Here is a 27,636-nt window from a genome sequence, read left to right as displayed (position 1 = left end):
CCAATATTTAAAAAGATGGCAGTTCCCTTTTCAGCTAAAAGTGTTAGAGAACTTCACATGCAACCTTGTTTCTCCATGTTTCCTTCCAGTAGTCTTAGCACTGAGGCCTGAGCATTGGTCTGTGCTGTGAAGTGCAGCCAACCTGGAGTCCCGTGCAAGGACTGGTTCCATCAGGTGGTGTGGTGTCACAGTGAGGCTAAACGTTGGCTTGATACGCTCATACCAAAAGCTGATGTTCGCAGGGGAGCCAGTGTCCTGGCTCAGAACGTCGGCTTGGTGGGCCCAGGAGTAGAAATATGGACTGAGTATACCGGTGTTCAGTAGAACCCTCAAATTTGGAGTGTGTGAATAAAACCAGTTTAATAACAGCACCAGTATCAAAGTAAACATCAAGAATAGGATTTCACCAAATCCTTTCATATCAGCTGTTTACAATATAATTGCTAACCTAAAAATAATGATGATGGTAATAATAACAGAGGAGAAATCTGACAGCCAGAAACACAGGACAACATGAACATTTACTAATATCCACGAGTTCAGAGGTAACTCTATATGCTATAGATTGCAATTAGCTTTAATTGACTGAGCTGGAAGTATGTTTTACTATTTCTTTAGATTTCTAAAAGAAGTGCTTTCTATTGTAATGGTGTCAGGCACCTGGTACCTCGACACATTAAAAAACACTGGAGTGTTTTATAAAATCACCAGCCACAGCAATAACATGGCAAACGGTAATCCTGAAGAAAGTCTGCCTTGGGTCTTAGACTGTGTCTTAAAATTCAATGCAGGCAGTGAAATTTCTCACACTTTGTCAGTAGTTATTTTTCTTTTGTTTTCAGTATTGAGAATGTTGGGATTAAGTATATATTAAGATTGATTTGCCTTCTGGAATGTTGTATACTCTTATGCCGCAAAGGCAGTTTTAAAGAAGCAATAATTTCACATTCTACTATTCCATTAAGCCATACTAATTGAAGATATGTCATATTCCAGTCTCTGATGATTTCCTCTTTTTTATAATTAATTAATTAATTAATTTTTGGCTGCATTGGGTCCTTGTTGCTGCACACAAGCTTTCTCTAGTTGCGGTGAGCAGGGCTACTCTTCGTTGCGGTGCGCAGGCTTCTCATTGCAGTGGCTTCTCTTGTTGCGGAGCACGGGCTCTAGGCGTATGGGCTTCAGTAGCTGCAGCACGCAGGCTTCAGTAGTTGTGGCTCATGGGCTCTAGAGTGCAGGCCCAGTAGTTGTGGCGCACGGGCTTAGCTGCTCCGCAGCATGTGGGATCTCCCCAGACTAGGACTCAAACCCATGTCCCCTGCATTGGCAGGCGGACTCCTAACCACTGCACCACCAGGGAAGCCCTCTGATGATTTCTTAAAAGGAGGAAGATTTGATTAAAGTTAGCATGGTTACCATTAAATTAACAATCAGAAGTATTTAGATCAATTAACAATCTTTTCCCCTTAAAAGATGAGGCCATTGTGTGTTCTCAGGCCCATGACTCTGCTGCAACTCAAGGTGTCAGGTACTGAAGAGGCCACTGCTTTGTGATTTGTTCTGTATGTTACTCCCTGATGTTTTGGAGGCAGAGCGGGGAGACGAAAGATCTGTGGAAACATTAAAGTTTATTCATGATTGTGTGGTCAGTGTCCCTGTCATGTCCTCTAGGACGTGATCTATTGGAGCCAAGGAAAGAATATTCTTGGGAACGTAAGTCCACTGGCCACCGCAGGGGCTCTCTGGGGGTGTCAGGTCTGTCTGAGCCTCATGCTAGAAGTACAGCCGATCCGAGGAAGACTCTTGCTTACCCGAGGGTCTGGGACCGTGATGCAGTGCTTGTCTCTGAGCTCTTTCCTGGGCCTTTACGCCTTAATGCTTCAGCCTAATAATCTTAAAGCCTCCCCAACCCCAGGCAGAATTTCTGGTTCTATCCTCTGTGCACCCTCCTCAACATACACCCCTAACATTTGCCCGGCAGGAACCGGATCTCAGAGGCTTTGTGGGCCATGTAAGGAACGAGCACTTTCTTCTTACTGCAGCGGAGCGTAAGGAGTGGAGGGAGGGGCCCACGCGGGCCGTGGGCTCTTTTCTGTTTATAGAGATCATTCTGGCAGCTGTGCAGTGAAAGATGAGAAAAAGCAGGGCTCCCATTAGAAGGTGAGAGGTTATGGTGGCTGGGACTGGACCTTCAGCCGTGGAGGTGGTGTGAATGCTCACATGCAGGGCATGGGTGCTGTAGGAATTTAAAGCCAGAAATCCCTGCAGCAGAGGTCATCAGACACGTGACTTGAACCTGACATTAAAGAAAGGGTTGAAGGGAGGGAAGGGCGTGTAGGCATTACTCCCCGATGCCCAGTGAAAGAGTTGCTAGGTGTTAACTCTGACTTCGACCTGGATTGACTGAGTGATTTCCCATTAGACATTTTCAAAGAGGAATCCCCTTGAAGAAAACAAAAACAAAAACAAAAAACACAACTGCTCCAGTCTCTCTAAGCAGACCTGGAAGAAATGCAGGCAGCTAGAAGGAATTGGGCCATTTTGTCTGTTTCTCTTTTTCCCAAGCCTGAAACCTTGCACTTCAGACCACATCAACAGAGCCATATTTAAAGTCCCTGTTTTTAATTTGTAACACCTAAAATGACAAATGATGGGCAATTCCTTGTCAGCTACTTGATGGAATCCTTCGGTCATAAGGAGCGGTTGTCACATTCGGGCTGAATGTTTTCTCACAGGTGACTGTTTTTCTTTCTAGGATACCCCAAGCAGAGGCCCACGGCCCCCCGCAACGGGGCCTCCCCCAAGCCGGACCCGCAGGCCCGAGAGGCCGAGCGGCAGCTGGTGCAGCGGCTGAAGGAGCGGTACGAACAGCAGGCGCGGCAGCTGGGCCTCGTGCAGGGGGAGCTGAGGAAGGCCGTCCGGGGCTTTGAGGCACTCGCCGTGTCCACTCAGCTTTTCTTCAGGAAGGTGAGTCCACATCTGGTGAATGTTGAAGGGCTTTCGGTTTGCGGGGAGGATGGCGGTGGTGACGGTTGTTGTGTGTGTGTGTTTCAGTTCGAGTTTGGGGTTAGAGACCAGTTTGATTTTCAGGTCATACAGCATCTCCGCCAGCACTGCGTAATGTTTTGGGTACCCAGTTTAGACTTGAGCGTGGAAGACATTAGTCTGGGAGGAAGGATCCATAACCTGGACTGCAGAAGGGAAAATTGTGTAAAAAAGAAGGGAAAGGGTATAAATGAACGTTTTGAAGGTGAGGTCTTGGAAGAGAATGGAGCATGTGATTGTTTGCATTTTAGACCCGAGACAGCCAGGGTCTGAAATGTCTACACCTTTCAGTACAGAGGGAGCCAGGGCCACAGAGCGGTGCCACTTTGGCTGTTGAGGGGACCTGGAAGGTGCCGGGCTGGGGCCTCTCCTCGGGGCCACGCTCACAATGCGTGCGGGACAGCATGGGGTAGGGGCGTCCTCCCTGCCCCCTCGGTTCTTCTGACAATGCAGAGAGGCTTGGTTTCCTCAGCCTGAGTGTCCAGAGGCTCCTGGGCCATCCGGACTCCGAGTCTGTTACCAGCAATGGTGTAGTTTGGCTTTCCTGCCTCTGAATGTGAAAGGGCGGTGGTGGGAGTGCGGGTCTGTCTGACTTTGTGCGTTCGTGCTCCACCTTGAGGTGGCCAAGCCCTGTTTGGGGGAGAACTTGAACATTTACCTTTGAGGTTTATACATTATGAGTTAGCACATCAATAACCCATAAGGCATTAGTTTCATGTATGGACCTTCCGGTATCTGTAAATGAAAGTAAAAATGCTATATAAATGCCCCCCAACTAAGAAAATGAACTAACTAAATTTCTAACTAATTTAAAGAAGAAAATCAGAAGAATATTAACCAGCACCATGTCTGCTGGTTTTCTTTATTATCTGTACTGTGAAGTGTGGAGGGCTCTCTGACCTTTGACGATAGCCTGCAGCCTCTCTTGCCCTACAGTGTAGAAGCCTGAGCTGACCTGTTCTGTTGTTTCTTTTTTTGCTTAAAGCTTTTGGCCCAAAGAGCTAATTACCAAGTTATTGTTGTGATGAAAGACAAGACAAACAGGTTTCAGTTTTACCAGTAGTTTCTGCCTCTTCCCTGATCAAAGTGTTAACACCAGCAGTAAATGGCCAATTTGAATTTTATGTCTTCCCTTCTGGTCTAGTACCATTGGGGTCAACCTTAAAGAGCTGCAGTTGCTGCGTTCTCACCCCTGTAAGAATTAAAGTTACAAACACATTTTTGAGGTGCCAAAGGGGCCAGACTTGTCGTGGTAAATATTGAGCATTTTTCTTATTAGACAAAGAGTGACGTGTTTCCCGTTCTTCAGCTGGATGTGTATTTTCCACTGACTGTGAAGTCTTTAATAAAGAGAGGAAAACAGCGTTGTTCGTTGCAGTTCAGTGATAACATTTACTTTGTAACTCTGCCCGCTCTGGGATTGCACCTTCCATGCGTCATCCAGCTTCACGACAAATCCTTGATAAAGGTTTCGTGTGGATAGATATGCCAGCAGACATCGAATTAACACATTGGTAACATGCGCTGTGTTTTCAAGTTGGAACTTTTGGACCCCATTTACGGCATCATGGCAGAGAAGAGAGTTCCTGTGTTGAATAAGTGTCGGTTCCCTGTAGTGATGCATTTCTAGGCCCCAGGAAAATCCCTTGTGGCCCATGGACCACGAGTTTTATTTCACTGCAACATACACATGGCTCTTCAAGCAGAGACCCAAGGGCAGGTGATTTGTAGCCATCTCCATCAGACCCCCCTGCTGGCTGGAGCCGCACTCGGCATGACATTTCAGCAAGACGGATGGTGGGCATGAATTTCATTTTCTTTGCAGTAAGTCACAGCCAGCAGCTCCAGACAGGCCTCCCCAATGGCCATGGCATTTCACTTCCCACACAGTGTGTTCTTCTTTCCGTCCTTCTGATCTCAACTCTTTCTCCAGAGACCCCTCAGAAGAAAAAATGGACATTTTTAAAGTCTGCAGTTGAACATAAGTGGCTTCCACTCAGGCTGGCATGTGTTCTACATGGTTTAAGATGATTGATTTGAGAGTTTGCCAGGAATACCAGACTAGACCAGGGGGTGTGACCAGAGTGGAGCATGCGGGGAAGTGGAGGCCAGGCAACCTGGGAATTCTGATGATGGGGCCCCTACTACAAGGGCTCATGATCCTGAGATGCTCTCATGACCCGTGTCCCTCCTGGGGGAAGCCAATGCATTATTATTATTATTGTTATATATGGGGCAATGGTCACAGCCCAGCATGGCAGCTGTGCAGGGCGTGACCTCCACAGCCAGCCTGAAAAAGCAGTATCTCTTTGCTCTTCTGCTTAGAAGACCCTGCTGGAACTCTACACCTGTATCTTTTCTACGCTGTAGCATATTCGTCTACAAAGCAGGTATAGTGGAGAGAGGGGGCCGTGCCAGCAAGGAGCCGGTCCCACCTCCACCTCCATCTTGCACGAGACCTTGAGCGAGTTGTGGCCCCTCTTTGAGCCGTGACAGCATCACCAACGGGAATACATCCTTGCTCCCCTCGGCTTCCCGCTGCAGAATCACCTCTGATGAGAGTCATCTTTGACTCTCAGTTTCCTCAGTTTCAAATAGGTTTGATAATAACTCTTTACAAGGTTATTGTGAGAATGGAGTGAATTAATGGGCAAAGGTGCTTTGAACAAATATTCAATAAAACATTCTTTTTGAGGACAAGGAAAATGTGACCAATATTTTACTCTCCAGCAGGTTGAATAAGACATATGTGAGGAATGTAAAGCTGAAACACAGACCACACCCCTCTTATTTCATTTTATGTATATAAAGGATTTGGCTTGGGGTGAACTTTAGGAATAGAAATAATCTTCTAGTCCAGCTGTTCAGCTGCTGCTGTATATTTTTTCCAGAATGTGCTGATGCTATTAAGTATGGGAGGTCACTAGAAAAAGGAATTCGGAGCCTGGATAGGCATCTGTCATTTCTGCCCCATGTTTCACAGCTCCTGGCAGGGCGGCTGTGAAAGTTGTCAGCTGTGGTACAGCCTGAGCCCAGCGTCCAGGGATGCTAAGATGCCACATTTAGGTGCCAACACCTACCTCACGCTTGTGCTCGTTCCAGGCGGCTCTGTTCCCCCTAACAAGGCACGGTCCTCACCACAGGCCAGACAGCTGTGCTGAAATCCGTGGTCCCAGACCTCTGGGGGGACTGTCCTAATAAGTGTGATTCTCAGGGACTCTCACTTCTCAGGGTCAAGTTGAAAGACTTTTATCTTTTGCTGCCTGGTTCCTGGGAACGCTACTCTTTGGCAGCCCCTGGCGGCTAATCCAGGAGATGGTCCTGTATTAAGTGGTGTGCCTCGCCCTGTAGCATCAAGTTTTACACAGGTTACGTCTGAGGGTGTATTTATTTTCGTTTTCGTTTTAATCAGATTTATTATATTTATTCGATATTTTTTCATATTGGTTTGTGTCATTTTTATCATTAACTTTATGAATGTGATAGACGATGGTTTTTAACTTTTTTATTTATTATTAAATAGTTTAGGCCTCCAAGGCATGAGAATTTATGTCAAGCATTTGTGTACTTTCTAAGCTTAATCAAATTTAATAATGCATCAGCTTCCTTCCCCCTAAAGTGTATATATATGAATGTATATTTTCTTCTTTTACTCTTTGACTTTTTATCACAAAAATATATTGAATAAGTGTGGAGAAGTGTGGAAAGAATAACACCTAAATACTCATCATTTAGGTTTAATACTTAATGACATGTTTCCATATTCACTTTATCTATGTTTTTTTAAATATTTACTTATTTATTTCTTTATTTGGTCGTGCTGGGTCTTAGCTGTGGCATGCAGGCTCCTTAGTTGCGTCTCGCCAGCTCTTTAGTTGCAGCTTTAGTCCCATTTTATCTATGTTTTTGTTGTTAGTTAGGGATACCTATTTTTAAATATAGTTCATATACTTAACTTTTCATCTTTAATTCACTTATGTTAGTAGATTTTTATCAACCCTGCCCCGACCATATGAAAGGTTCTGTGGAGGGTTCAAAAAAGTAGAAGGCAAAGCACCTTAATAACAATATCGCTCCTGTTTATTGACCATCTCCTATGTCCTAGACACTTTACATATAGTATTTTAACCCACCCTGGTGTGGACATTATTCTCATGTGACAGTCGAGGAGACCGAGGCTCAGGGAGGTTATATAGCCTTCCAAAGACAACAGAATTGGAAAGCGATGGAGCCACAATACAAATGCAGGTCAGCCCGTATCCACCCCATATTTTTCCCACAATATTGTGGTCGTTTCTCTCTCTCTCCACCCAGCCTTCAAGGTTTTGATGTAGTTAAGGGGGAAGAACAAAATGTGAAACAATAATCTAAAAGTTAAACACATGTAGAGGATGCTTAGAGAAAATGATCTAAGGTAATAGTCAACCTGAAGCCACAAACAAAAATGGTGTATGTTCTGGTAGAAGCCCAGCACTGTGAGTGGGAAGGGACGCCCTGGGAGGGAGACTGGCAGGGGCCGGGATGGAGAGCTGGGTGGGATTATTGTGAGTAAAGAGGAGGGGGAGCATGTGTATGGGCAGAGGACAGTCCAACCTGGTTGTCTGCAGAGTGGTGGCCCCTCCTTACCTTGAAGCCCAGGGTAGATTAGTTAATGATTTGAGGATGGAGATCCAGGGACTCGGAACTGTTTTTGGAAGTGCAAAGGTTCCTCTGTAACAGACGGCAGTTCCTCTTGGTGAAGGTGGCCCAGATTCACCTTCCCTGCTCCACAGCGGCTGCTTCCATCCAAGCAGGCTGTGTAGAATCCTTTTGGAGAATAAATGCATGCTTGCTTGCTTTTGCCATTTGATACATTTGCATGGATCATCGGATGAAAGTCTGCCCTAGGGCCCCAAAGCAGCAGAGAAGCTGTTGTATCCAGCTGCCAAGGGAGTTCATGTGTCAGGACACTTTCCCACCAACGGGAGCTTCAGGGCAGTGATTACACCTGATCAAAACTGAAAACCGAGGGGCTTTCCTGGTGGCACAGTGGTTAAGAATCCACCTGCCAATGCAGGGGGCACGGGTTCGAGCCCTGGTCCGGGAAGATCCCACGTGCCGCGGAGCAGCTAAGCCCATGTGCCACAACTACTGAGCCTGCGCTCTAGAGCCCACGAGCCACAACTACCGAGCCCACATGCCACAACTACTGAAGCCTGTGCGCCTAGAGCCTGTGAACCACAACCGTTGAAGCCCGTGCGCCTAGAGCCTGTGCTCCGCAACAAGAGAGGCCACCGCAGTGAGACGCCTGCGCACCGCAACGAAGAGTAGCCCCCGCTCGCCACAACTAGAGAAAGCCTGCACACGGTAACGAAGACCCAATGCAGCCAAAAAAAAAAAAAAAAAAAAAAAACCCTGAAAACCGTATGCTCTCTGTTGCTCCCTAAATCCTAAAAATGTCCATTTAAATATAGTATTTTGTGCTTCTCCCGCTTAGAAACAGTGCCCTGTGTTTATCTTTTTTTCCTTAATTTTACCTTGAATAACTAAAGCCTTCGAGAAGAAGTGAGCACCTAAGTTGGCATTTCTGACAGTTCAGCATATGACCTGATGGGAATGTTGATGAAATAGTAAATTGGCTATTCCAACGATTGTTGTTCTAAAAGAACTTTTGTGCCCCAAAAGTCATTGTGACCACAGTCCTTTGCTGGGAGAACCAGGAGTGTTAGCTCTTACCCTTAGGACTTGAGCTTAAGGAAATGCTTAGCGTAACCCCCAAATATCAAAATATTCCCAATATCAAGGGATAGAACACCCCCTCCCCGCCCCAGCTATGCCAAGCAGCTCTTTGAAGTAATAAGAATCCCTGGCCTGGGGTGTCAGTTATGGAAGCCATCCCACATTCCAGGGGTATCCTCCTTATCTCCCATCCTCTCAGGAATTTCAGGTGGGATGAGCTTAGTTTTTTATAGTTACTTGTGGCTCTGAATTTCTGCTTCTCTTAAATTAGCTCAGCTTATGGGTTCCTGCCATCCCACATGCAGCATCCCTGCCTACCTGGTGTGGCTCCCCTTTGTTGGTTTCCAAGATTCTTTGTGCTTTGTGATGCTGGGAGCTCCATTAGGGAGTTAAACGTGGGTTTAGATGTCAGGGGAGGAAAAAGGAAGCTGTAGAAAAGTAGACTTGGGAGACATTTGTATAGAAGTGACATTATAGAGGGAGGAGATTGACAAGAGCATGTGTACAGAAGAGGGAGGCAGACACAGGACAGCCCCTCAGCCCAAAGAGGAGCAGGAAAGAAAGGAAACGCAGGAGATGGTGAGAAAGGCTGTTGAAAACAGGAGAAGTCCCACCTCAAATAAGCCAAACGAGGGAGGAGTTTCTGTAGGTTGGAGTGATTTGTAATACCAGGTACCAGACAGTGGATGAAAATGACACAGAATGAGGAAATTTCCCAGAGTTTGGCACTCTCACAGGAGTATCTGTGAACAGGTGAGGACGACCAGATTCTCCTGGTTCCTTGACAACCAAATGGTTTAGCAAGTCTGGCCTCTGTCAGCCCACGGTGAACGTTTCCCTGTGAGAAGTGGCAATGGTGACATCTACAGGGCATTGGCTGGAAATGAAATCTGTGCCCCCAGAACAGTGCTTGCCAAATATTACCTTAAATTCCAGGGCGTTTTACAAAAAGCAGGTGCCACTCTCCACCCCTTGTTCACTAAAGTGCGAACTGCAGACCTGCCTGTTCCACAGACATAATTGAAATTAGGTTTGATATTAAAATCACACAACTGCTTTCATTTTTCATTTTATTCCTGACAATCAAAGTACTAAGCAAGAATAAGATTGATGTCACACACTGCAAGCAGCTTCCCTATGAGATAATTCTTAAAAGCAATTATATATTGCACAAACCGGAGAGTCAAACAATCTATATCTGTAATTCAGTCCCTGGAGAGCGTGAAGGCCCATGACATCTGCTTTACCAGGAACAGAGGAAGAAACATTTAAAATTCAAATGTACTGAGACTCTATGACATGGCAGTACCCTCTTGAAAACAGAGACAACATGCAAACTGTGCTGACAAAATAAATAGGAAGTGATATTTCTCAAACTTTTCTGCAACAGTATTTCCCCATTATTTTTTCAGTTTGAAAGAAATGCAGGGCCAGAATTTTATATCTATTTTACAGGCATAAAGGAGGCCAAAGAAGAGGGGGAAAAAGAAACGAAGAATAAATGCAACGATTAGAAAAGTTACAAAGATATTAATCCACTAGAATAATAATCACATTAAATGTGAGTGGTCTAAACACACTAATTAAAAGACAGAGATAGGAAGGATTTTTTTTAACCCAACTATATATTGTCCACAAGAAACCTGATTTAAATATAAAGACTCTCCTGCATACCTGAAACTAGCACAATATTGTAAATCAACTATACTCCAATTAAAAAAAATAAAAGAAAAATAAATAAAAATAAAGATGCTCACAAAAGTAAAGGGATGGAGAAAGATATACCATGCTAACTCTAATCCAAAGAAAGTTGGAGTAGCAATATTAATTTCAGACAAAGCAGACTTTGGAACAAAGCAGATCATCAGAGATAAAGAGGACACTGCATTATGTATAAAGGGGTCAGTTCTCCAAAAGACATAAAAGCATGGGGCTTCCCTGGTGGCGCAGTGGTTGAGAGTCCGCCTGCCGATGCAGGGGACACGGGTTCGTGCCCCGGTCCGGGAAGATCCCACATGCCGTGGAGCGGCTGGGCCCGTGAGCCATGGCCGCTGAGCCTGCGCGTCTGGAGCCTGTGCTCCGCAACGGGAGAGGCCACAACAGTGAGAGGCCGGCGTACTGCAAAAAAAATAAAAATAAAAATTAAACAAATAAATAAATAATTAGAATCATACAAAATATGTTGTCTGACCTTGATGAAATTAGACAAAAATCAGTAGGAGAAAGATAACAGGAAAATCTTTAAACATTTGGAAATTAAATAACATACTACCAAATAACCTGTGTATCAAAAAGAAGTTTCAAGGGAAATTAGAAAATACTTTAAACTGAAGGAAAATAAAATTACAACATTTAGAAATTTGTGGAACATGGCTAACATAGTGCCTAGGATGATATTTATAGTATTAGAAACTCAGAAAAGACAAAAAGTCTGAATCAGTGATCTAAGCTTCTACCTCAAGACACTAGAAAAAGAATGTATGCTTGTAGCATGTATCATAGGGTACAGTATAGCACAAAAATAACCCCAAAGCAAGCAAAAGAAAGGAAATAATAAAGATAGGAGGAAAAATCAATGAAATTGAAAACAGAAACATAATATAATCAATGAAACTGAAAGCTGGTTCTTTGAGACAGTCAGTAAAATCAATAAACCTGTTGTAAGTCTGACAAACAAAAAGACAAACTTACCAGCATCAGGAATGAAAGAGGGGAAATCTCCACAGACCCCACAGGTATTAAAAAGGAATGAGCCATTGATACACATAACACTTTGCGTGATTCTCAAAGGCATTATGCTGAGTTGAAGAAGCTACACTCGAGAATTTGCATATACTCTCTGATTCTATATATATGATATTTTCCAAAAGGCAAAACCATAGTGATGGAGAACAGATTGGTAGTTGCCAGGGTTCAGGGATGTGGGGTGTGCAAAGGTAGATTTTTGGAGTAGTGTAGCTGTTCTATATTCTGGTTGTGGTGGTAGTTACATAAATCTATACATGTTTTTAAATTCATAGAACCGTACACAAAAAAGTCTCCCCCATGCACACAACACAGTCACTGTTACTATTTTTTAATTTTTTAAGTAAATTTTTTTGAAAAGAAAAAGTCACAATCCGTATGGTCATTTTCTTATTATCCTTTGGGTCTTATTCTTTTGAAGCTTATAGGAAAGGCAAATAGATTTAGTGTTTGGTGAGACAGGTTCTCACTTCTTCACGGCAATAAGTTACATCTATAGCAGGACAGTGTGTAAAGTGTCAGTTTGTGGTGAGTCATCTTCAAGCATTCAGCGATGTGCTCTGGCCCAGCCTCTAACTTGGTTGGCCTCTGACAAGGTACCACTCGAAACAGTACAGCCTCGTAGTTCAACAAGGACTCAGATTCTCAGCTTCACCCTGAAAAGCCTGAGAGCCAGAAGATTTGAAGAGGGCCGTTAATCTGGGCAGCTGTTAATCTCCAGCCTCCCACTCTTCCTCAATTAGAGGGAAATTATCCAAGCTGGGAAGGGGGAAGAGTGTTCCAGAAGAATCTCAAGATGCAATCTTAGTCTGTATGCACCTGCCTCAGAATAAGCCCAAGAGGAGAGACGAAAACCCAGTGGACCCCCCATAATTTGGGGGATCCCAGGGTGATGGGGAGCTTTGCCTTGTTCATCTCACTTGGACTCCTGGTGGTGACAGACCTCCCTGACCTCCCTCGAGCTGCAGTGGATTGAGGGTGACAGAGCAGAGGTGGGTGGAGAGCGGGGAGGGCAGAATAAGACTCCCGAGAGCTTCAAAGGATGGAGAACACCACCAACATGAGGTGGAACAGGGGATGGGCGTGGACATGACAACCAGAGGCCACAGTGAGGACGTTGTGAGGACAGAGCCAGGGATCACAGCCCTTAAGGCATGGTTATACACAGCAGTGGGTGTGATGTGAAAGACGACACTCGGAATCCTTCCAGATGAGTCACAGCTCAAAGGCTGCCAGCCCAGGAGCATGATGGAAGGAGAAACAGAGGCCACCCGCCCCTGCCCACGCCAGGACCCACTTGGAATCAAGCCAGGGTGGCGTAGGAGAGAAGAAAACCCAGGAGAGGGGGGTTTCGAACTGGAAAGTGGCTGATTTCTGTCAATCTAAATTGAGAAATTATGCGATTTAACTTTCACCTAAAAGCAGCTAGACTACCTTTCCCCAAACTGAGGAAGATCAGAGGCTTGAGGTAGAGATTACGGGCAGTCAGAGAAAAAGAAAACTATACTTGGGAGTACTTGAATTTTTGAAGTTCATATATATAACATACCTTTAAAGAACTGTTATAACTGAAAATAGGGAGGAATGGTGGAAGTCGTGTGTTTTGACCTGGTAATATGTTCTAGCCGCCAGATGAGGCCCCCCAGGGCTATAACAACCACCCAGAGACTATACATGAGACAGTCTCTTTTTCAGATGGAACACTGGAGCTCAGAGAGGCTAAGTTGCAAAGGCTGCACAGCACAGCCAGGATTTGAAGGCATCTGACTCTCAACCTGTCCTATTTCCCTGGTGTTTCACAAGCCTCTCACAACAGGAAGAAACACAAGGGTAACCAGTCGTTCAGATCCCAGGGTACCCCTGTCCCATAGCCGGGGACATAGAGAGGCTTAGGGGACACAGTCATGCTGGCATCAGAGTGGCCATCATCAGTCCTGACATCGAGCAGCTGTGAATCTCAGCTGACCCCGGAGAACAGTCTCAGACCGTGAACTCACCCGTACTCCGTGAGTTTGTATTGTTACTTCAAGTAACACATATTAGCGCTTGCTTTAAAGATAACAGGGTTTAAAGTGGGGAGTTCCCAGGAGACAGGGGGCTTCCCCCACCCCACTCATTTCTCCGAGGGGTGGATTTGGCGTAGCCAGTGAGCTGTCCCGTGTTGGTAGTCTCAGTCATTAACCTCTATTTGCAGTAGTTAAGTTGTTCTGCTAGAAGAAGGAATGCACCCGAGATGGACGCACAGAGTACGCTTCTCAGCAAAGCAGAAGCAGGTCAGCTTAGGCTGCCACAGAGCAAATGCCTGCCCGGGAACAGCCGTGACCGCCTGCTTTTGCATTCCCCTCTAGGAAAATCTACACTGATTTTAGGAGGACTGGGCATAGCCAAGGAAGAAGGAGGTAGAACAACCCAGATTAGAATCTGTGGCTGGCTAGAATCCTCCCGCCCCTGGGAGTCTATAGCCGGGGGCCTAAAGGGGCAGATTTCTGGGCTTCTGCCCAGATACAGGTGGTCCTGGAGTTGAGGAAGAGAGGGGAAGCTCTGGGGCATATAAAGTAGACTAGCCAGAGTGAGGAGAAAGTTTGTGTCTGTAGCAGGCAAAGAAGGGCTAAAATTCCTACCACAACGAAGCAAAAGGGTTTGATGCTATATAGTCAGAAGCTGTAGTGCTTATGGCATTTAGCGTAGTTACAGTGTGGAAAGTAACCTGCTAGCATAGGGGAATTACGTAGAGGTGCTGAAGTAAGACTGCTTATCCCTCCTTGTTATCAGCTAACATTTATGTATCTTACTGTGGACCAAGCCCTTGGCTGGGGCTCACCGCCCCTTGTCCCGTTTAATTCTCTCCACAGCCCTGTGGTGGGCACTGTTGGGACCTAGAGAGAAGGGTCACTTTGCCTGAAGTCACACAGTGACGCAGAGCCAGGCTGGAGTCTGACCCAAGGGCAAAGGTCCTTCAGACTTCATTACTACATTCATACTTGGTACAATAAAGTGAGAAAACGCAACAGAACTGGGCATCAGAAAACGGATCCAGCCCGATCCTTGTCAGCACTGCGGTCTCTGTCTGTTTCACTTTCCTCATCTGTAAAAGGAGACCGTTCTGAGGGTGAACCGAGCTAGTGTCCACGAAAGTGGTTGGGAGATGCTACCACTTGGTGACGATGACTGTGTAATCAGGAAATAATCCTCAAGTCAAGTGCCTGCTCTGGACCCGCAGCTGTGCTCGGGACTGGGACTACAACAGAGGGCAAAGCAGACGTGCTCTGTGTAACTGTGCTCGGGACTGGGAATACAACAGAGGGCAAAGCAGACGTGCTCTGTGCCCTCGTGGAGCTTGGTGGAGGGATTGAGCACGTCTTTAAATAGAAAAAACGGTATTGGAGGGTGCAACCTCGTCTGGGAGCTCCAGTGTGCAGGCTCTGAGATGGAAGAAAAAGGTGGAGAGGTCAGGGGACACGATGGCAGCAGGTGTGGCGGGGAGAGGGGCCTGTGTGGAAAATCACTGCGGAGGGGAGGGGACGTGCGTGTCCATGGAGTTGAGGGGGTGCCGACAGAGCCCTAGGCTGGGGAGCTGGTTGACAGGCCCGACCTTGCAGGGCCTCCTAAACAGTGAGGGGGAGCCCGCTCCTTACGGAGGAGCAAAAGGAAGACCCTGTGTGGAAGGGTGATCTGAGCAGACTCACGTTTCCAGAACAGACGGGCAGGGAGACCAAATGGGAAGCTAAGGCTGTTGTCCACACGGGCGTGGATGGTGGTGGCTTGGACCAGCGTGATGGATGTGGAGATGGAGAGATGTCCATGGTGGTGGGAGAGATGTTAGGAGGTAAGTCGGGTAAGAGTGGTGATGTGTTGGAATAAGGGGTGAGGAAAAGGTAGCCGCCAGGGCTGAGGTCAAGGTCTCTGGCTGGGGAACCACATGAATGGGGTACCACTCACTGAGACGGAAGATGCGATGGGTGGGCTCCGCGGAGGTTCATGGGCTGAGTTCTCAGACATGAAGACATCCACTGAAGATCTCCAGTAGGCTGAATAGAACTGGTGCTCATGACACCAGTAGCTGGTACGTGTTGTCTGACTTTTAAGAGGAAGTGGCAGAGCAGCTCCTGGGGGCCTCCATGGTCTGGGTCCAAAGAGATTCTTCTTTGGTATAAAACACAGTGCCTTTCCTTCCGGAGTTGGCCTCGTTTGTGAGGTCAGATGACCACGTGACACAGTGAGAAATTGTAAGTCAGTGTGTGTCTGGTGAGCAGAGCTCGGGGTGTGCTGGGCGTGAGTGCAGAGGCTTCCTGGAAAAACTGATACACGGGACACACCTGGCAGGCTGAGGGACAGGTGGGAGGGAAGATGGTGATACACCGACGTGAGCAGCAGAGAGGATAAACACAGCTCTGTGCTGGGACAGGGGCAGCGGGAGCGAGGTGGGAGGCCGACTGAAGATTGCAGCGTCTACATAAGACATCGGGTCATGGCGTCCAGCCGCTTAACACAGAGATGTGTTTGAAGATGAGACTGGTATTCTTGGAACTGTGACTTTTCCATTTCAGTGGCTTCTGGCCTTGTTAAAAGATCAGTCATGGCAAACGGCAAACCCAGGTTCAAATGACATGAAAATTGAGTGTGTGTGCGCGTGCGCGTTTATGTACGTGTGTTTCTTTCCCACCCTCACGCAAAGCTTTAGGCAGTATCTAATAGCCAGCTTAGTGAAAATGATATTTTAAAATAGATGTGAGGGCCTCAAGGAAATGATGTCTATTTCCACTCCTGATCTCAACTATTGGGGGCAGCTGGGGTGACCTGTAATCAAACCTGGGGGCCCTGCACTGAGAGGGAATGGACAGCTCTGGAGAGCCAAGCCAGAAATGGAGTAAATGACTGTTCTCGAATTTTGGTTCACCTGGAAAAATGTCTTCTGATTTGAATAAAAACACGTCGGCACAGGGAGGATGTCTCTTCCCAGGCTTTGGGCTTTGCGTTGCTGCCACGCCAGGCCTGCCGTCTCCCCTCACCTCTTTTGGGAGTGGGAACCAGCCCCTGTGATTTCAGAGCCCATCAGAAAGTGTTCACACGGGAGCATAGGAGAGGGCGGCCGAGGGTGTGGGCTCGCCCTCCTGATGTGCTAGGAAAGGAGACCCAGTGACCGTAACATCAGCATCTTCTAGTTCCATCTGCTTATTACTGTCCAGGGAGCCCATCCACAGGCTACTTACGGAGAGGAGGCGTTTGTCTAACTTCTGACTGTCCACTTTTTTCAGTAATAGGGAAACTGACTCATGTGAAACACACAAAGTAGTTCAGGGACAACCACTTTGGGGCCTATTTAAAATAACTTGACCTATATTGTCTATAATTAAACCTGGAGTGGGATTGCGTTTTGAAAAATTCTCTTAAGCTGATTTATCCTTTTTCAGTGCACCACAGCAGAATCCCCAAAGAAAGGGAGAAAAAATATCTGTGTGTATTTATAAAACATCCTCTTTGGATGAATATATTTTGTGAGAGGGAGACAGCAAGGGGAAATATCACAGCCAAAAGGATGATCTTCTCTTCCGTTAGAAGAGACTTTTTTATAATGAAACAAAGTCCTGATGGGTTCATTCCATTTACTTGTCCAAGTCCAGTGGAGATCCTGTGTTCATTGGACTCTTGATATTATCCGAAACTTCTGATATAGTCAGGATTTATGCTCCCACTCAATAAAAATACCAGCCTTCTGCAGTCCAGGGTCTGATCTGTTATGTTCTGTCCAGAAGAAAGTAGTTTCAGATGCAGAAGCATGTGTGTTCATGCTCTGGGTGCTCTTTCAGCACGTAGGGTGGGAATCCAAACAGTCCAGGAGAAGGGCTCGGCCCAAACTATAGAATTCCCACATCCTTTAACAGTCCGGGCCCCTGGAGAGCAACAGGACTGAAACAAAGGCCTCTGCTACTTGTGATCGCTGAGGCTTGTATTCTGTGTGGTTTGTTTCTCTTATCTTCGGTCCTGACAACAGCTCGGATACACGAGAGCTGTGCAGCCACAGCTGCCGACCTCACTCCGGGCCACACACTGCAGACAGCCAGTGCCGCCACAAGTACAGCCTGGGAATCATTCGAACGTGGCAGCCCCAGGCAGCAGTGTCCCCACCCCACTCCTGTGTCCAGACTGCCTTAATTTAAGCCCCTTCACCTGAGACAGTTATTCCCAGCTGAAAACAGACCACAGCTGCTGCTCAAATAGTACTGGTGACCTGAAAACATCTAACTACAGTTTTCAAAATACGATTGGGGGAACCACCATATCAGTTTATAACACTAGTGTTGGGACCAAATTTTAATTCCAATCCCAGTTAGATTCATCCATTCATTTCATTTTCCTTCTGGGTCTCTGGTGTGCCAGCCATGCTGCTGGGCCCCCAGGGTCCCTCAGGGAACAAGAGGCACCCTGACTTCCGGGCTACAGTGGGTGAGCGTGAGGTAAGGTGTCAGGAGCGTCGTACGGCAGGCTGAAAATGTGTCATCATTTGTAAGAAATACAGGATGATTCTACCAAAATACTCTCCCAGCACGTGTTCTTTTATGGTCTGACCAGATCATTTCTGGTTTCATTGTCCCAGTGGTGCCGAGAGTAACTCTTTCAGCCTGTCCCTGTTCTCTGAGGAGCGATGCTTGGAGCAGCCCTGGGTGCTGGGCACCCCACACCCACAGATCACTGAGTTGCCCACCCTTGTTGCCCAAATGCCCAGGCAGAGAGGGAGTAGGAAGTGTAGAGATGGCAGAGACAGCCAAGAAGGTCCCAATTGCTTCCTTCCAGAGCCTTTTCTTTACTGGTCTTGCGCTTCCCATCAGAAAAGGGGGCTAGAGAATTCCTTTAGCCCCCTGCCCCATCACACCCACACTGGGCAGGGGCCCCGGTGTTCCCCAGCACTGAAGTCTTTAGTGCAGGTGTCCTACTGCCTGGCATTACTGGAGCCCTCCCTCCACTGGTGGCCATCTGTCCTGTCACCCCAGCTTAGGGGCAGATGAACGGCAGGATGGAGCGGCCATGTGTCAAGTCAGTCAGTGACAGAATCACCAGCACCTACACCACCATCTCATCCAGACGTGAACTGAAGTGAGACATTTTCTTGTTTGCCAGAAGAGGAGAAAGATTCTCACCCACTGGGAGAAAGACATGATTATTTTAGCTTTCTGATCAAACCTTTCCTTGCATCTTCCCATACTGGGAAAGGTAAACCAGTAGGAGTGGGCGAAGGGTTGGCTGTGAGGTGTGGGGTGCTTAGGAAAGGTGTTTAGGGAGAGCTTGGCTTCCAGTTGCTTAGCTGGGTGGACAGTGATGCCATTTTGCTGAGACTGATGTGGTACCTTCCACAATCTAAGGAACTGAGGTCCTATCAGTGGCAGTTAGCATTTTAAAATCCTCTTAGTGATATTTACAGCTGTCATGATAAAAACTAGAAGCTCCGATAGCCTGTCCCACCTAGAAATAGAGCACATAACCCCTACGTTTGTAGCAGCACTATTCATAACAGCCAACGCTTGGAGACAACCTAAATGTCCATCGACAGATGTATGGAAAAAGAAGATGTGGTACCTATATACGATGGAATACTACTCAGCCGTAAAAAAAGAATGAAATAATGCCATTTGCAGCAACATGGATGCAACTAGAGAAAATCATACTAAGTGAAGTAAGTCAGAAAGAGAAAGGCAAATACCACATGGTATCACTTATATGTGGAATCTAAGATATGACACAAATGAACATATTTACAAAACAGAAACAGACTCATGGATATAGAGAACAGACCTGTGGTTGCCAAGGGGGAGGGGGAGGGATGGACTAGGAGTTTGGGATTAGCAGGTGCAAACTATGAGATATAGAATAGATAAACAACAAGGTCCTCCTGTATAGCACAGGGAACTATATTCCATATCCTATGATAAACCACAATGGAAAAGAATCTAAAAAAGAGTGGATATATGTATATGTATAACTGATACACTTTGCTGTACAGCAGAAATTAACACAACATTGTAAATCAACTATACTTCAAGTAAAATAATCAAAAAAAAAAAAGAAAGAAGGAAGGAAATACAGTGCATATTTGGTGGTGGCAGCGCTTCACCCTGTGCACCGTTTGCTGGAGCTCAGAACTTTGTCGTGCTGCCCTGTGAAATCACAGCTGTGTGGCTCTGAGGACCCAGCATAGCCCCTGCCCCAGAGCCAAGGTGGGTTGTCCCCAGCTCTACCAGCCTACAAGAAATCACCCCGTGGTTGGGCAGCGACCAGGATGAGGGGGCTACGGCACATCCCGGCCCTGCTGACAACCCCAGCGTGTCCCTGGGATTGGCCTTCAGTCTGCTCTCAACCCCAGCGTATATGCCCAGGGTTGGCATTCAGTCCGCCGGTGCCAGGCTCCTGGGGAGCTGCGGATCTCAACAGTGGAAGAATCAAGATGCGACCCAGAAGGCTGGCTTTGTCCTCTTCTCTTTATCTTTTACGCTTTCCCTGATTCATTTTGTGGGTAAATGAAGTGCCATTTGATAAAATGCAGCACACCGAGCTTTCTAAACAGAAGAGTCCTCTGCCATCTCCCCAAACGGAAAGAATACTCAGACTAAACTTGGCTCTCTAGGATCCAAAGTCCGGCTTCTGTCTACACACGCAGAGCTTGGATTTAATTCTTTATTTTGGCTTCCTAGCTGTCAAGACAGCTAAAAGCCACGTTCATAGCTTATAGTAATCGAGTCAATTTTGACTTTCCTACTACACATCATTTTATCTTCAAACTGAGAAATAATTAAGCCACCTTTGCAGGCATTGCAAATTGGGCTAAAAATGAGGGAAATGCCCTATGACACATGGTCTGTGAATGACTTATATCGGATTATCTGAGTAGAATTTGAGTTTGACTCTGTTAGTATATGATTTTTGACGGGCATGTTTTCGCCTTTTGTCTCCACCTGAACTGAAAAGACAGGTTCATACTTTGTGTCTCACTGTATGTATCTTGCCCAAGGCTGTTGTCTTGCCCCCAGCCATCTGTCCTAGTGGAACTGCCATCACAAAGTGCCATTCGCATTTGTTTATCCATCCCTTCTTTTTCTCATAACGTGATGATCTGTAAATTACGCTTGTCAACATCTCCTAGACGCTGTTACATTCTGGATGGCTGTGTGCTCCTGGGCACAGCTGTTTCAATCATTGTTTCCTTTTACTGACAGAAAGGAGAAACCAAAGGTTGTTTTGACAATAATCTTTTTTTTTTTTTAATAAAGAGAAACTAGTGGAAGGAAGGAAGAGTAAGGAAGCATGAGGCCCAGATTATTTGTAGGAGAGGGATGTACAAGAGGGTCAAGAGTGGCTTATGAATCAAATCAATTGATGCGTTGGACAAACAGTGGGTTTGTAAGATGCATTTACATTGAACCTGAAAAGATGTTTGGAACTGAAAGAGGCATTGGCTGGGAGCAGAGTCACTGCAAATGATGCCGTTGAAAAGGTGGGGGGGCACGTAGAGAGTCAGGCTGAGTTTTGCCTTATTAAGAAAATCCATAGGGCGTCCCTGGTGGCACAGTGGTTGAGAGTCCGCCTGCCGAGGCAGGGGACATGGGTTCGTGCCCCGGTCCGGGAAGATCCCACATGCCGCGGAGCCCTGGCCCGTGAGCCATGGCCGCTGAACCTGCGCGTCCGGAGCCTGTGCTCCACAACGGGAGAGGCCCGCGTACCGCAAAAAAAAAGAAAATCCATAGCGTTTATGCACAGCAGGGCCAAGATTATTAATTAGAATGCCTAAAATCCATATTTATCACCGGTTCACTAGGCTGTGCTGTACTGCCACTTAACAAACCCTTCTGGGGATGCTACGTGTTTTGCTTAAATGGCAATTTTAAGAAGACCAGAACAGACCCGTGAGACACGTGTAGGAGCAGTATACGGGGTAGTTGTCTCCAAGGGAAAAGCATTAGCCATGTCGTCTTTGATCAGAAAGGTGATCAGCACCGCGAAAGCCCCAGCAGCTGTTGGTCCCTACAGTCAGGCTGTGTTAGTCGATGGGACCATTTACATTTCAGGACAGCTAGCCGTGGATCCTGCAAGTGGATAGCTTGTGCCAGGAGGGGTGGCAGAAGAGACTAAACAAGCTCTTACAAACATGGGTGAAATCCTGAAAGCAGCGGGCTGTGACTTCACGAATGTGGTAAGAACAGCTGTTTTGCCGGCTGACATAAACGACTTCAATACTGTCAGTGACATCTACAAGCAGTACTTCCAGAGTAGTTTTCCTGCGAGAGCTGCTCAGGTTGCTGCTTTGCCCACAGGAGGGCAAAGTGTTGAGACTGTAGCAGTAGCTGTGCAAGGACCTCTCGTGACAGCATCACTCTGAGTGGGCCCAGTGTTATTTCGTCTGGAATCTTAATAATGTTTTTAAATTAACATCTTAATTTTTACAGTCTTTGTTGGGAAGTGTAATGTTGACTGAAATATCTGAAGTTATTTTGGAAATACCATGTAATAAGGGGAATTGAACGTGAATTGAAGATTAATGATGAATCTAGTTACTGATGTTATAAGTTACACCTCTATAACACTCATATTACTGGATGTGGGAAAAGAGACACACATTACATAGTTACTCAGAAAAATAAAAGTAAAGGGAGATAACATGTAGGAAAGATGAGTTACTATTCCTGAGAAATACTAAAGAGCACACCTAATTCAATTAAACCGTATTAACTTAATGGTGTGAAATATTTAGTTCTCGTGTCAGATACATGATTCTGCTTTTACTTGAGTAAAATTAAAGCATTTAAGTTTGAATGGTAGAGGAGAAGAAACTGACCAAACTTTATATAGATAATATTTTTCTAATGGAAATAAATAGCATGCAGGTTAAAAAAAAAAAGACCAGAATATAACTCTTTTTGTCAGAATTCATTAATATATTCATTATGTTGGGGGAACACTGTCATGTCATGTTTCCAAAATATAATGTCTTTTGGATTGCTTTAAAATTGCTGTCCTGCAAAATTCATCAGCAGTACACTGAGAAAAGGAGCAAAAGTCCTGGTCTGTCTCTCATGCTGTCAGAATTGAAGTGAAGTACATAACACCCAGCCAGGACTCCTACACTGACACAGTTTGGGGGTCTTGCTTTCCAAGCTTCATGAAACTAGTCACAGTTGTTTGTGGACTAATGAACTTGTATTTTTGTGGGCTTGTGCTCAGCTGTGGGCAGGATGTCACTCAGTCACACCCTGTGGGAGAACACTGCCAATCATTGATGAAAGACTCTTTAAAAGAACAGTCACATAGTTTGCATCACTTAGAAGCTTGTAATCCAAAGAATGAAAGAGGACCACATCTCAAAACACCAGAAAACACAAACAAAGGGAACCTATAATGAGTATGTAATAAGTCCTGGTCTATATGTTTCAGTTCTCTGGCATTTGAATCTATATAGGTAAATGATGTGTTGAAAAAAAATCCCAGAGTCACTATTAGCTTAGCCTAGAATAATGCCTGGTATATAGTAAGCATTCAATCATATTTGTGGGGGTTTTTTAAATTTTTTAAAATTAAAAAAATTAAATTTGTTTTAATTGAAGTATAGTTGATTTACAATATCATGTTAGTTTCAGTGTACAACATAGCAATTCAGTTTTATATATATATAAAATATATATATTATGTATATATCTTATATATATATATATTCTTTTTCAGATTCTTTTCCCTTATAGTTTATTACAAAATATAGAGTATAGTTCCCTATGCTATTATACAGTAGGTCCTTGCTGGTTATCTATTTTATATATAGTAGTGTATATATGTTAATCCCAACCTACTAATTTATCCCTCCCTCCAGCCCCCTCTCCCCTTTGGTAACCATAAGTTTGTTTTCTATGTCTGTGAATCTCTTTTTATTTTGGAAATAAGTTCATTTGTATCTTTTTTTTTTTTTTTTTTTTTTTTACATTCCACATATAAGTGATACCATATGATACTTATCTTTCTCTGTCTGGCTTACTTCACTTAGTATGATAATCTTTAGATCCATCAGTCATATTTGCTGAATGAAATAATGACATGAAAAGAATTATTACAAAGTGCCATACAATTTGTAACATACCTTTAAAAATGTAATGTTAGGAATGAAGATTGTGACTATCACAGTGCTTGGTACAGATTTACTTTTTTAATAAAATTAAATTCAGGAAGGATTCCCTGTGTAGCTACCATCATGCCTGCACGGAATCCAAAGAAGGAATCCAAGTCAGCCACGTTCTTAGTGGGTTTGGGGGGCTTGCTTGTAGCGCCTCTCGTCAAAATATTTTCTCCAAATATGTCTGGAGAAATGGGACATGGGAACCACATGTCTGTAATTCCCCAAATCAAACACTTCTGGGGAGATGCTAGGCCAGTGATGAGGGAGTGGAGCAAGGTTTTCATTCTTGTTCACTCACTGCCTAAGGGGCAGCCTCTGTCTGGGACCTACATCCAGTTAGGATACTTGAGGCCCATCACACTTAATTATGGTTTGTTTTCATCCTTGTACTCCTTAGCCATCACATAAAAGCCAGCCCTGCTCCCTCGTCCATGACTACCTCATCCCTTTTATGAACTTGTCTTCAGTTCAGTTTCCTAGAAGCTGAGTTTGAGACAGGGATCTTGGTGCCCATGAGTTACAGGGAATTGTGCTCTAAGAACACCCATGAGGGAGTCAGGGTAGGGAAATGGCAGGGCTGCTAGGATCATGCTGAAACCTGATGAATGGGCCACAGCAGTGTTTCCGAGAGGGATATGCTGCCCCCTCAATGCACGGCAGCCTCCAAGGCCATGTTTCTCTCCTGGTGTCAGGAAGTTCAAAGTACAGTAGTTGGTCCTTTACTTTGGAGGAAATGTTCTCCTTTGCCACAGACTACCAGACTCCTAAAAACTTGATTGACGTGCTGGCCCCTGTATCTTTGAAGAGTTCTTCCCTTACCTTCGGGAGCACATGATTCTGACCAAGACCTTCAAAGTACTTGTCATTCTTTGCTCACCCAAGTGGATTAACACAGTTTCATCAATGTCCTGGACCAGTGTGATCTTCTGCAAATGTTCAGATGGCCTAAGTCCTTTCAGACTTTACTGTGACAGAGAGCAGAAGAATTAACCCAGCCCTGGGACGAGGCTTCCATGAGTAATGGTCATTCCCTGTGGCGTTAGCTGCTTCAGATCCTCTGTTTTGATCGGGGTGGAGGATGCACCTGCCAACTCAGTAGCCACAAACCACACACCAGGGTCCGTGTTCACCTGCTCTAGAAAGTATTACCACATCAGGCACGTTGAAGCTGGTGGGTTAGGTTTGTGGTGGAGCTGTATCTCTCACCATGATCCATCTGGGTTTTTCTAGGGGCCAGGCTAGTGAATTGAGTGGGGTACGATGAGGACCACCAGCCCTGCATCTGTTAAGCCTCTGGAAGCGGCACTAACGTCTGCCATGCCTTCTAGGATACAGTCGTGCTTATAATGTCCTGTCTTACCTAGGATGCGAAGGGACGGTTTCATGGACTGCTGCTTTGACTTTCCTATTACAATAGTTCTTACTCCGTAATTCAAGCAACCAACGTGAGGGTTCTGCTAAGAATGTCTATTCTGATCATATATTTAGGAATTAAGGAAATAATCTCTGAGGTCCATGGACTTGATGGATACACCATGACTTGAACCTGGCCTAGGACTCCATCAGTTACCTGGGTCCCATGTGCGCCTATTCTAGCAGGGGTGCCTGATACTGCTCAGTACCAGGCCACGGGGTGCCAGTGTCTGCCACGGCCCTGGATCCAACATCCTCCAGAAGGTCTGGGTATTCCCCTTTCTACAATACACAGTTAGCCAAGTCAAGACCGTAAGTTCCTTTGCTGAAGGACTAGAGGAATCACTATACATATGTGTGTCATGGTGTTTCAGAGTCTTGGGACCCAGTTTCTTGTTCAGTAAATGGGTTTTGTGTCTGAGAACTGATCTCAGTCTGGAAGCTGGACAAGGCATCCTGGCTTTCCACTGGGGTGACTCACCTCAGTCTTTGGCTTGCCCACTCCTGGTTTCTTTGGGTTGTATGTCAAGCAGTGCCCTGTTGGGTGCCCGTATGTCTTGTCTCCAGGAACACTGTGTTCTCTTCTGTAGGTCTTGCAGCTCACCCAGCATGCTGTCCTCAGAGTCTGGCTGATGGCTGAGTGCTGCCACATGGCCTTGGGCATCCTGGGATCCTCTTATTCCCATGGATACTGGAAAGTCCTGTTTTGTGACAGCATCTCCTGCTATCAGCTGGGGCTTACAGAGGAGAGCCTCTGCTGAGCTTCTTGGTGACAGCGGTATAACCCCTGTCACCTCAGTAAAAGGTCCTCCTGAGGACCATAGTCAGCTGGTGGGTCTTCCGGTCTCCCAGCTTGCGCACTTCTCCAGCTTTGTGTCCCTTCCTCCGTGGGCTGCTGTGGCAATTCTGAGGTCCCTTCTTCATTTCTTGTGGGCTCTCGCTTTTTCCAGGCTTTTCTGGGCCGGATCCCAAACCCTTGCCAGGGAATGAAATCTTTGTCATGGAGGGTGCCATATCAACAGTCTCCCCATCATCCAGCTTCACACTCTGCTCTTCTCCTCGACCCGCACCCTTGGGATCCACTCCCAGGCGTATTCTCCTGTTCCTGCCGTGAAACCTTAACCAGTTCCTGCCGGTCCTTTGGTTTTTAATCTCTCTCCTCCCTCTGCAGGCCCAGGACTTTCTGGTTGGCTCCTGCTGAGATCTGACCCTAGTTATTAGTGTGGTCGCTACCAGTGGAGGTGGGGCAGACCTGAGGAGGACAAGTGTGGTCCTCTAAGGCACCCACTTTGTTTGGGAGAGGTGGGGGGGGGGCAGTTCTGTTCACCAACAAAGCGGGGATAATCACTTCTGTAGCCCGCAGCGTTTAGGGAAATATGAGCGCATCTACCCAGATATCTTCATACTAAGTGTCGAGATCCCACCCCTTCCCCCTCAGGGCTTTGCCTGTGATGTAGGAGACTTACCAGAGCTGAGAGTCTTCCTTCTCTGAAAGGACGTGCCTCTACTCTTAGATTAGATCCTGAGCCTAGTTGATGGGGATGAAGGGTTCCTTATGTGCTGCCATGGAGACCTCTGGCTCTCATACTTAGCTTCAGTTGATGCTTCGTTGCCCCAGTCTGTCCTTTTCTCTTCAAAGCATCAAAGCATCAGCAGTAGCCACCCAGTTTCATGGTCCCCCAAATCCCTGTATCCCTTCAGATCTCACAAAGCCAGAGACAACGCACGAGCCAGTGTGTCCTTCCCCCCATGCGTCCTTTCCCAGTTCAGCACACGTGCTGTAGAATTCCAGGGACCATCACTACTCCTCCTGCCCCATCATCGCCAGGGGCAGGTGGATGATTCACCTCCAGAATCCATCCTTAGGGTCTGCTTCCCAGCACTACTTCTGGGACCACCTGCCTTACATCAGGCTCCCCAGAAGCAGAGCTGCGATAGAGACTCAGGTGCTTGGGATTTATTGAGGGTGTAATCTTCAGGAAAAAGCCATTAGGGAAGCAGCGCAAGAAAAGGGAAGCAGCTGAGCAAGGGTGTGGCCTGGGTGAGGTCTAGTCACGCCTGATCCACAAAGAGCCTCAAGGACGTAAATTGCCCCCAGCGTTGTCCTGTCCAGAGGTAAAGAGCTTGAGGACAACCACACTGACCTTCTTCTAAAATGTTCTCTCCATTTCCTTGCCTTAACTAAGGCTCTTAACTGTGCACATACCAACTATTTCTTGTGTTTCCCACCCAAACCTCAAACTTCATCCTAGTCTGAGGCTGTCTGCCTGCTACCCCTCCTTGCCAGGCTCAGCTACCAACTTCTCAAATGCTCTCATGACCACCCCATCAAGCCCCATTCATCAAAGACCGTCAGGCAGGCTCCCCGTCTTTGCTACCCCGACTCCTCCCACGATTACTGTAGGTTTTACCAACAGCTAACAACTAAACCTCCAGTTCTTGGACCTTCTTAACTCCCGATACCTTTACAATTCCACTTCAGCTATCTGCTCCATGAATAGGTCCTGGATTCTGCCTTCAGCCAGATCCACTTTATACCCTAAATGGTCATATCTCATTCTGACCAG

At 46.1% G+C, this 27,636-nt stretch overlaps 1 protein-coding gene and 1 pseudogene across 1 annotated transcript in view; both read left to right on the top strand.

Annotated features, from left to right (window-relative positions):
• Positions 1-27,636, top strand: part of MTUS2 (microtubule associated scaffold protein 2) — a 507,586-nt gene that overhangs the window by 390,009 nt on the left and 89,941 nt on the right. The window contains exon 8 of the mRNA XM_029210225.1: positions 2,756-2,967. Coding sequence (XP_029066058.1) covers positions 2,756-2,967 — 212 coding nt within the window. The remainder of the gene's footprint in view (positions 1-2,755; positions 2,968-27,636) is intronic.
• Positions 21,353-21,874, top strand: LOC114888210 (annotated as a pseudogene).

Source organism: Monodon monoceros, unplaced genomic scaffold, assembly GCF_005190385.1.
Source record: "Monodon monoceros isolate NGI ecotype Baffin Bay Population unplaced genomic scaffold, NGI_Narwhal_1 Super_Scaffold_8, whole genome shotgun sequence".
Taxonomy (NCBI): Eukaryota; Metazoa; Chordata; class Mammalia; order Artiodactyla; family Monodontidae; genus Monodon; species Monodon monoceros.
This window is presented reverse-complemented; position numbering and strand designations above follow the sequence as displayed.